Genomic DNA, 11267 nt, shown 5'->3' on the forward strand with positions numbered 1-11267 from the left:
CCTCTATCTTATTAGCCTTGAAATCCTTTTCAATTACACATTGTAGAGTATAAATAGAGTCTAAATAACAGTAACAATAGGAAACATAAGACAAATGTCATGAAAACAATAAAAAATAATTTAAAAGATGGAAATCTAATATATATATATATATATATATATAATAAAATAAAAATAAGGTATGATATTTCATGCAATCAGAATTGCTTGAATTGTATATCAATATTGGATAAAAGCAAGAATGTTTGTTTTACTATAGAAAAAGAAACTTCATCTTATCATCAAATGAACTATTCATTAAACTATAAATTTTTTTTTTTTTTGTTTTTTTTTTTCACATTTCTTATATAAACTAAACCAAATAATAATGTCTATAATTATCACTTAAAAGAATAGTAATAATAATAATTTCAAGGCTATAAAAGATAATAACATTTGTATTGCCCAGCAACACCTGAGCCCCAATTTTCACAAGTTCCTAAATTTAAAAAAAAAAAAAAATTAAAGACATATGCAAACTGTGATATTCCAAGAAACAAGTGTCACGTGGGTTAAAGAAATACTGACATGAATTTTCAGTATCTTAGTAATGCAACTACCCAGAAAAGATGTTAAAAAAATTAAACGCAATAATAGAAAACAATAGCATTTGTACAACCAAAAAAAATCAAATATTTTCTTAACATTTGAATGCAATTGGCCAAAAACTCTTTTCTCCACTTGTAAACTCGTCAAATAATCTTGTTAATCATTAAAAAAAAAACTTAAAAAACACAATAAAAAAAATTTCAAGAATCCAAATTCATTACTTAAGGAGATTTTTCTATTCAAGCATATTATGAAAAAATTTACCATATTTAATTTGGAAATTTTATTATAATAGACTAATTCAATTGCTCTTATTAAATTGAGATAAGATATTTTTTTATTTTAAATCATAAAAAAAAAGAAAAAAAATGGTAAACCACAAGTTTTATTTATTTAAAATTATGAGCATATTGATTTCCACGTCATATGATTTTTATAGCCGAAAGATTTAATTTTTAAGAAAGTGAATTATGAGATATATTTTTTCCTACTAAAATTAAGACGAATCTTTATAAATTGAAAGACTTAAATAAATGTAATAAGTTGTTCTCCTTTGATTACTCTTAAATATATCCTTTAGTAATATTATATATATATATTATGATTATATCAAAATTCAAAAACCAACAGTTTGCACTAGACCTTTCGGCCTTTACATTGACAGTCGACACAGGTGTGCAAACCCAGTAAGTCTCTGTTTTATGGCCCGAAATGCTCTTTTATTCCAGTTACAAGCAGAGTGACGGTGGTACTGTGGGCGTTTAATAAGTGTTACAATAGTTTAGATTCAATCGAATTTGATTTAATTTTTTAAAATTATGTTTATTATTATAAGATTTAAATTATTTTTTAAAATTGATTTGATTTAAATCAAAATTTATCAAATTGATTTAATTTGATTTTTTTATTTTTATATATTATTTTAATAAATTTTTTAATATATTTATATATAGAATAATTATTTTATTTTATAAAAAATTTAAAAAATATAAAAATATATAATTTAATTTGATTTATTATTTATTATTTTTTACATCTCGATTTAAAATTCAATCTTAATTTAATTTATATATTTAATATTTAAATTTAATTTGAATCATATAAAAAATTGATTTAAATTAAATTAAATAATACAATTTTAAATTAATTTATAATTTTAAAAATTTTTTCTCACCCTTACCATGTTAGCATATGAGAAAAAGAAATTGAGTAATTCCCTTTTTTTCTTCCTACTTTGAAAATATCTGTAGATACTATTGAATCATAGATACTATGAATAATCGAATTCATTTTTTAAAAGTATCATTAAAAAATATTTATTTCTTGTAATTTATATTTATATCAACAAAATATTATAGTAATCAAGAATTCAATGCAACCTTCCTCACGAATCAAACGAAGAAAGAGGAGGCGGGCCCATTAAATCCTTACACTTTCATTCTTATAACTCAGTTTAATCTTTATTTACGATTCTTTATTTTTATTACCATTCCTTATTTTTATTTCATTAGCTTTTATTCTCTTTTATTACTTTGTATTTTATTTTAGTATATCAATTTTTTTTACGCCCAACTTATCTTTTTTTTTTGTCATCTATATATATTTTTATTTCATAAATAAATTATGTAAATTTTCATATTTAAAGTTTACATATACAACATATATTATTATGAAGAGTGAATTTCTTTTTCTTATTATTTTTTATTATCTTATTATTGAGAATTAAATGGGAAGATGGAAGTTAGGAGTACTATTTTTATTTACAGGTTATAATTTTAAATATGATATAAAATAATATAAAATTAATATAATTTAAAATTTTAATAAAATATTAATGAATGTGATAAAAAAACATTTTGTGTATATCATATTAACACAAATTATAATATAAAATTTATATTTTATATGTATTTAACACAAAATAAATATAATATAAATACATAAATTATCATATTTACTCTGTTCATATTCAAATTTATTTAAAAAATAATATATAATTTTATAAAAAAAATAAATTAAAGCTATAATAATAAAAAAATAAAATATATATTTCGATTAATATCATAAATTGTAATGAAATATTAAATATAATAAGTGAATTATAAATATATTAAATCAATATGATATACATCTCTAACATGTTAACTTCAAATTATAACATATTGTGAACAAATAAATTTTCATATCTCATATTAATTAGTAAATTTATATTTTAAATATTAAAAAATTTTAAAATTTAAATATAATATTAAATATTTTACTATAATTTGAAAACAATTTAGGATATTAACCTTATTTTTTTTCATTAAAACACATATAAAAAATTTATAACAATAAAATAAAATTAAAAATATCTATATAAATGACAACAAATGATTCTGATAAATGCAATTTATTTTTCTTAAACATACTTAAATGATTTTCATTTACAATCAGATGAGCTTTATTTTTATATATGGGTTTATTAATAACTTATTGGTGAAAAAAAAAGTGAGAAAGTGGAAAATTAATTTAAATTATAGAGTTAGGTTTAATTTAGATTGGATTGTTTTTTTTAATTCAGTTTAGATTAAATTTAAATATTAAATATATATTAAGATTAAATAAAAAATAAAAAATTGAATTAAATTATATATTTTTATTAATTAATTATATATATTTTAAATTTTTTATAAAATAAAAATAATAATTTTATATTCAAACTTATTTAAATAAATTAAAATAATATATAAAAAATCTTAAAAATTAATAAATTAAATTAAAATAAAAAAATTTGATTCAAGTTAAATTAAATTATATCAAAAGTTAATTTAAATTTAAATCATAATTTAAAATTTTATAATATTAATAATATTAAAAAAATTAAATCAAAATCCTGTCGTCATCCTATCGCCTCATTTGTTAGTATCTAGGGAAAATTTATTATTCGTGTACCATACGGCACCTAATCACTGTAGGCGTTAACGTACCTAAAGTTCTTTTCCCTCTAAAATCAGAATTTGTTAATTTTCGAAAAAGCCCTTAAATAAAGTATATTTTCCCTCAAAAAGGGCAATTTGTTTTTTTTTTTTTTTAAACATAATTTAAAATAATTTTCATCAAAAATCAAATGCGCATCTCATATATCGGGAACGTGAGTCGATCACCATCTTTGCTTATGCTTCATTTAAACGAGTGATTAAATTAATTATAATGAGATTAAAAATAATACTAATGATTATTATAATTATATTTAAATTTATTATATTATTAATTAAATTTAAATATTAATTTTAATAAAATCAGTAAACATAATTTTTTATTATAATTATAATAATATTTATTTATCATAATTATAATAATTTTATTATTAATTTTAATCTCTCCGGAATCTTTTTTTTTTTTTTTGGCGGGACAAATTCACGAGTCAGGTCCAACCAGTAGTTTTCCATTTTCTTTTAAAGAAAGGGCTGCACAAATTTATTAGTGGGCCCACCTTTTTATTGTTGTCTTGTAAATTTATTAGTGGTGGGCCCCTCTTCTTTATTCTTTTTCTTTCCAGGGACGTCGGCATACTGTAAAGGGCCCACAAATTATTCCTATCTACTACTAAACTATTGTGACACACCGTACTGTTATTATCATTGGGCCCACCTTCTTTATTGTTATCTTCAACAATATCCTTAATGGCGGGCCTAACCAACAACAGGTGACATACGTTTTTTATTCCACAATTTTGTCGTGCAGTACTATACTAATTGACGGAAATACGATACTCATTCATTGCACTCAGCTATTCACCATCGTCTAATCAGAGAACTCTTTAAATTGCAGTTACGGTGAAACGGCCTCACAATAAGCTCTCTGACATACCATTCCATTTTATATATGCTTCAAACCTTGCTTTTTTGATTCGTGTCGTCCTACTACCTGCCCCCAAACAATTCAATCTTATCACATTTTTTCTCAAGCTACCGCCACGAAACATGCTTGCTAGCCGTTTACATGGGTGCCTGAGGTCATCAAATTACCCAAAACACGGTTGCCTGAGTTCACTGGCAGGTGCCTGTCTTTTTGGGCCGAAGAGAATAAGTTGATCCTAAGAAGTGCTCTTAGTGATTTTTACTATGAAGAAAAATGAAATGAGCATGTTTTGTCCGTCTCATATTCTGGTTTATTGTAAGCCATCCAAACGGAGTGGTGAAATCCTATGTGAATACATAGGATTGTTACGTCCCATACGTCAAGCCTTCCCTGTTAAATGGTGCTCCAGCCATGACTCACGTGAACTGTGAACGGTTTCAGGAGTTCGGCAGAAGTACCGTTCGGTTCGTGCATGCTAGCCAAAATTTATGGACGGTCTATTATTGTCTATGTGCATGCTTCTGCGTTGAATTAATATGGAAGATAAACATACTGCTAGAAGAAGAAAAATGAGATTACTAGATAATGAAGATTAATTTCCTCATGGGGCCTGTAAAATTTTTCCTTCACAATTTGGCTGGTTTCAATTGTTTCAATGCATAAGCAGAACAATAAGCACTAGGTGGTGAGAAAAAAGGGTTTAGAAATTTACGCATTTTAGAATTAAGTTATGACACCCACGGTTTTGTCGTGATTCTCATGCCTGATATTTATAATTTACTGTATATAGTTTTCATTCATTTCAGTTTTGGATGGGCTTTTAACTTTATTTGTATCATTTTTTTGTGTGTTTAGCAAATTTTTTTCCTGTATTAGGAGTTTTTATCCATAACCCTAGCTAGTCTTTTATCCACAACCCTAGCTAGTCTCTTAGCTTAATCATCTGCACAGTCATTATGCCCAAGTCTCCTTTGATATTTTAAATTCTTGCATAAAGTTTCGGTTCAGTTTATTTTGGGTTGGCTTTCAATCTCTCGTGGCATGTTGAACTTTGCTTTGCTTTGACATAAGAAAGTCTTGAATATCTTATTACTGTCTTAAACCTATGATTATATTTGTTATTTAAGGGTCAGCTTGAAGAGTTATCAGTATTCGTCATGAGTGTTATTTTCATTGTTTTGCTCATCGTTCTTTTAATATCATAAGAGCTACAACGATTGGATTTTATTCTCTTAACTATCAAAAAAGAAATAATATAAAATTTTCATTAATATATTTCAAGAGATTTTTGATACATTGCATGTGATATAGCTGAGCAAATTAGGTAATAATGTGCGACGTCAAAACAGAAGAGTACGTGTCTTTCATTAAGCGTGAATTGATTGACAGAATACGACAAATACTACTTGGTAAAGTTTTGAAAAATTAAATTTTTCGACATTTATCTCTTTGCTTTATTATAGCAATGTCATCTTGTCATCTTGAATAACTCAATACTTTTTTCAATGTAGTTATTAGAAAAAAAAGTATAGAAAGAAAATAATTCTAGTACAACAGATAGTAGATCTATCAGATTTTTGCGAAGCAGCTTTGCTTGAATTTTATTAAGCAATGTGTCCTTTTAAAAATATTCTCGCATGTCTGGGTCAATTATGTTTTTCAATTTAATCGAAGAAAAGCAGAACAATCAGATTTAGGTGGTGTGTAAAAAGGGTTTTGAAGTTTAGGCACCTTGGAGTCTTCTGTCCTCTCGCTTACAACTTTGTCATGATCCTTCTACTTGATATTTCTAATTTACTGTATGTAGTTTTTATTCAAATCAGTTTTGGATGAGCTATAAGTTTCCCTTGCATCTTTTCTGTATTTGCTGAGCTAAGTTTTTCTAGTAGAATATGTTAAACAGTTTTATGTTACTATAATGATGCTCGTTATTTAAGGGTCGCTCTGGAACCTACCTTCAAAAATTGCTATGATGATGCTTACTATTTCAAGGTCAGTTGGGAACCTATCTTCAAAAAGAAAGGTCGGCTATCTTCTCAAGCTTCCAAGTTTGCTCTTTGTATTGCTAAGCATGCTCATTTCTTTCTTAAATCAAATTTCACAATATTTGACTTTATTACCAAAAAGAGTAAGGAAAGATTCCGTCTCTTCTTTCTTCTTTACAAAAGTCATTTAGCTTATTGATGATAAAATAAAGTAGCATTGTTTTTTTTTTTGTTTTGTTTTTTTGTTTATGTTAATGTTTCTGCGCCTTTCTTGTCCGTTGAAAGGCAGAACAAGAAAAGTGGGATGATTATACAGTAAAGGTTTCATCCGTATGGCAAGATTATAAATTTTCTACCTAATAACTTAGGTGGTTTATTTTCATATATAATATGCAAAAGCAAAACAATTAGTCTTAGGTGGTGGATGAAAATTAGTTTAGGATTTATAATTTCCGTGTTGCTACCAAGATGGATCAATGCATACATGAAGCAACAAGGAATCGGGTGAAAGTTGGTTTATGCATTTCTTAGTGTACTCCTAATTAACAGACTTAGTTCACTGACTAATCATATGCCAAGTCATTATGGCCACAACCTCCTCCTATATTGGTTATTTCAAATTTCTCGCATGTATTTTTGATTTTATATATTTTGGGTTAGCTTTCAAGTTTTCCTTTACTTTGCTTTCCTATAGGGTCACTTGGGGAAGCTACCTTTAATTATCATAAATCCTATTTCATCCATATGCTCTCCTTGTTGTTCACCGTTTTCTTAGAGTAAGTGGAGTTTAAATGGTGGTTTCCATTCTCTTATTGTAGAAATGGAAATAATATAAAATCTTCATTGATATTTTCTAAAGAGGTTTATGACAAGTTGCATGTGATGGCTGATGGAAGTCAGAAGAAGTACGGGTCTTTGCATCAAACGTGGATGGATGGAAGATATCAAACAAGGCAAGGTTTTGGAAAAGTAATTATCTTTTACAGAAGATACTATTTACTTCATTTTGCTTTATTAAGCAATGACAAAATATTTTTTTTTTATAATGAAGCAGTGTCTAAATTTTATTTATATATGTGTGATTGAAATATATTCTTGCATGCTCTCTGCCTCTTAGCTTCCTACGCCGCCCTTCCCTCAATCATCTAGAGTCTGCAATTTCTGTTCTTCTACCAGTGCTCCAAGAATCATCCCTTAAACCTCCTCCTTGTTACTTTGGCTCTCCATCCCATTGGACCTTTCTGTATTGCACCCTTCAGTGAGGAAGAGTTAAGTGTTAAGTTCTACCATGTAAACTTAAATATCTTGAATCATGAAATAAAGCTGATATTTATTAAAGTAGAAGGCATTATTTTTCAATTTTTGTTAGATTTGATCATGTTTCAATCTCTCAGTTATCTTACTAATTTTGATTTGGGTTTTTTGATTGCAGGTATTGATATTAAGAGCACATATTTCATTGAAGTGTAAGCTTATGTTATCTTGTAATATAGACTTTTTTATTTTTATCTTCTCTAAAGAGTTAATTTGAATTAGTTTTGTTTGAAAAGTGCCGTGATGTGAGAATTGTTTTTTATTATATTAAGTAGATGTTATATCAATTATTTATTATACACCAAATGGAAACTTAATTTAAAAGGTGAAATAATCTGAGTAAAAAAAAAAAAAATTAAATGTGGTTTTTTTGTTTGTGTTAAAAGATTGTTTGTGTACATTGTTGGATTTGATGTTTGTTTATTATTATTTTTCGTTAGAATATATGGGATGCAAACGCAAACTGAACTTTGATTAAGCAAACTCATTTAAAAGATTGAAGTACTAAGTGGAGTTCAAACTCTTAAACGCTTATCATGTTACCAAATGGAGTTTTTTTATATAAAATAAAATCTTTATTCTTCGATAAAGGAACTTATAATTTTATATCTCTAAATAGGATATTTTATGCTGCATTGTCATTCATATTTTTTATATCTTATCACTCTCGTTGTTTCATATCTCTATAAGAAAAAAAATGCAAAGTAACTTTGGAAATCTGTCTTTTCAAGCGGTGTTAATTAACTGCTTTGATAACAAATCCATATTTTTACAAGTACTTTATAGTTTACTGGTAAAAATGTAAGAAACGACCAACATGAAAATCTGTCACTGCCGCAGCCTTTGATTTGGATCAAACCCTTAAATAATCTGGATCTAGCTATAAACCTGCTCATCGGCGGACCTCATAGCGGCCGTTTTTCTCGACCCTACAAATTCTCCAAAGTAAAACACCGCTAATTCTCCTCCATTATTTGTCCTGTCTATTTCCTTGGCTTCATCAGCTCTCTTATTCTTCCTGCCTTCATTCTTATCAGATTGCTGCATAATGGCGCCATCTTTATTTTTTATCTCTTCATTTTATTGATATGACGTTGGAAATAAATATTTATAAATAATGTCAAAGTAAATGAAACGGTAAAGCAATACGGTTAGGAACAAAATGGTGGGTTTCTTATAAGTGAAAGAGATCAACCAAGAAGAGAAAAAGTTGGAGAGTGTTTTGAGAATTTTTTTCTAAAAAATTTAAATAAATATAATATAGTTGTAGGCTTGCAGCGGGAGACAAGTGAGGGAAGATGAGGCAGATGTGAAACAAAATGTTTACGTAATATATAATTTTAGTGAAAGTACTTATATTTTGGAATAAAATTTAGAAGTGTTTTAGTAAAGGAAGTAAAATTAGAAACGTTAGGAATAAAACTCTTTAAAAATAACTTTGCATGTGCTTTAAAAACCGTAAATAATTCTTTGACCTCTTAATAAGTGGCAGGATTTGATAAGATCAATAAAGACATAATAATGACTTCAAAATTGAAAATATAAAGAGAAAAAGAATTGAAAAAAAAAAAGATGAAATCATTCCAATGAAATCTTTAATACAATATGAAAGGATTAGACTGAAAGCTCCTCTCGTGTTTTATTATCCGAATAAACTAATATTTTGTTTAATTTATTTTATCTGTTTTTAAAAGAAGATTTTATCAAAGTAGCCGTTATTGCCATTTTGCATGAAGTCATTTATTGTTTTCACATTTTAATTGCAAGCTTTATTTAGAATTGTAACCTTTTATTGTTCTCATTTAAATATGTATTACTTTTCGTCTAATAATATTTTTTGTTTTAGGATTTTCAATGGCTGGTTCTGGCGTTGATCAAAATTTTGTGGAGTATTTACTATCTGTAGGACTTAATCCAGATAATTATAGCATAAATAAATATGACAGTGCAGAAGTAATGGTCATTTATAGTACTTTGATTACGCAAGCTCATCCGATCTTCCCAAATGTTCTTCCGCCGTTCCAATACAATAATGATCACTATTTACTCGTTGAAAAGTTAGGGACATCATTAACAAAAATGAGGAAACAAATTGCCCTTTTTGATCGTCCAAAGGTTAAAAACAAGCATATTTTCTTTCGGGCATCAGATACGTATGCTAAAATTATAAGGTTAGTCATAATATTTATTTTTTAAAATAAATTATTTTTGGTTAAAAAATTACCTTTTTTTAGAATTTAATTACTTATTGTATAATGTCAATAAAAATTTTGTTTCAAAATATAAGTACATTTATTATTTTATATTTTGAATTTATATTATATTTTGAATTATGTTTATAACTAATTTGTATTTTGGAATATTGATATAAATACTTATATCATATATGAAGTTTAGATTGTTATAAAAAGGACTATAATAAATGAATAAATAAATGTGTTCTTAATTTATTATAATGATTTTTGTTCATTTTGTATAGGGATATCTTTAAATCGATTGGAGCTCTCCTAAATACATCAATTCGAGGTGTATTGAACTCTGGCAATATTTATATAATGCCTGGAAGTCGTATTGAGGCACAATTTACGAAATTTATTATTCGAGGTATTATACTTTTAAATATATATAATTAATTATATTATTTAATCGAAAGAATTTCTTACATTTTTTTTTGTGATAACAGGCAATAATAGCTATTTTGAAGATTGCTTAGATTTTAAAAATATGCTAGCAGATTTTAATGGAAAGTGTGGAATTCGTGATGTTGCAAAATTTGAATTTGATGATTTCTTTAGTTTGTTGATGAATCCTACTCCATCAATACAGTAAGTAATCAATTTTTTTTTTTTAAGAATCTTTTTTTAGTTATTAAATATAAATCATTGTAATTTTTTTTTTTCAGGCGTCATAGTATGGATGTGTTGGAGCATCCCATATTTTGGCCAGAGCAACTTAGAATTGCTTTTATTAAAGCTTTGGATGATTTTCTGGTGGCCAATCAAGCTATCAACACTAATATCCAAGCTTTTGATGGAGGAATAAGCATGTTGAGTGGGAATCTTGCTGTGAATGAATTGTTAAAAATTCATCAGCGGTACATTGTAAATAACCAAATTCGAAGCTTGTACTTACAATATTTACCTAACAGATTTCAGAATGTACCTAATTCAGATATGACGAGATTATGCATCGAAACTTTGAAAAATCTATATACACATTTCTTAACTATGAAACAACCTTATATACAGGTAAATTACTCGTACGTAGTGTTTTTATCTTGCATAATAATTGAATTTATCTTATGCATTATTTTGTGATCTTACTCAATTTTTTATGTGCAGCTCCAAAATGATGAAGATCTTCAGCATGCTGTTCAAGAGGTTTTTCCGATGCATCTTTGCATATTAGTTCCGTTTGCACGACAGATAAACTTTCCATATCAAATTGGAGAAATTTTAAATTATTTGTATTCTTAAATGTAGTTTTAGCAAGAAGATTACTAATATTTTAATGAAATATTGAAATATTAAACAATAA

At 26.5% G+C, this 11267-nt stretch overlaps 1 protein-coding gene across 12 annotated transcripts; it reads left to right on the plus strand.

The window, feature by feature from the left end:
* The first annotated feature begins 4354 nt into the window (after positions 1-4354).
* On the plus strand, positions 4355-11267 carry LOC111277280 (uncharacterized). Of its 12 annotated transcripts, none has more exons than XM_089764126.1 (10): positions 4355-6454; positions 7111-7192; positions 7276-7385; positions 7534-7684; positions 7849-7882; positions 9577-9901; positions 10210-10334; positions 10414-10555; positions 10633-10978; positions 11072-11267. In XM_089764126.1, the coding sequence occupies exons 6-10, from the start codon at positions 9585-9587 to the stop codon at positions 11204-11206; spliced, it is 1065 nt and encodes a 354-aa protein (XP_089620252.1). In that variant the 5' UTR covers positions 4355-6454; positions 7111-7192; positions 7276-7385; positions 7534-7684; positions 7849-7882; positions 9577-9584; the 3' UTR covers positions 11207-11267. The 12 variants fall into 12 exon arrangements, 11 of the variants coding, with proteins under 11 accessions (XP_089620252.1, XP_089620254.1, XP_089620248.1 ...); XM_089764128.1 differs by having other exon boundaries at positions 7276-7369; XM_089764122.1 differs by having other exon boundaries at positions 7111-7385.

This window comes from Durio zibethinus, chromosome 7 (assembly GCF_047325235.1).
Source record: "Durio zibethinus cultivar Kanyao isolate XHJ-2024 chromosome 7, ASM4732523v1, whole genome shotgun sequence".
NCBI classification, from domain to species: domain Eukaryota; kingdom Viridiplantae; phylum Streptophyta; class Magnoliopsida; order Malvales; family Malvaceae; genus Durio; species Durio zibethinus.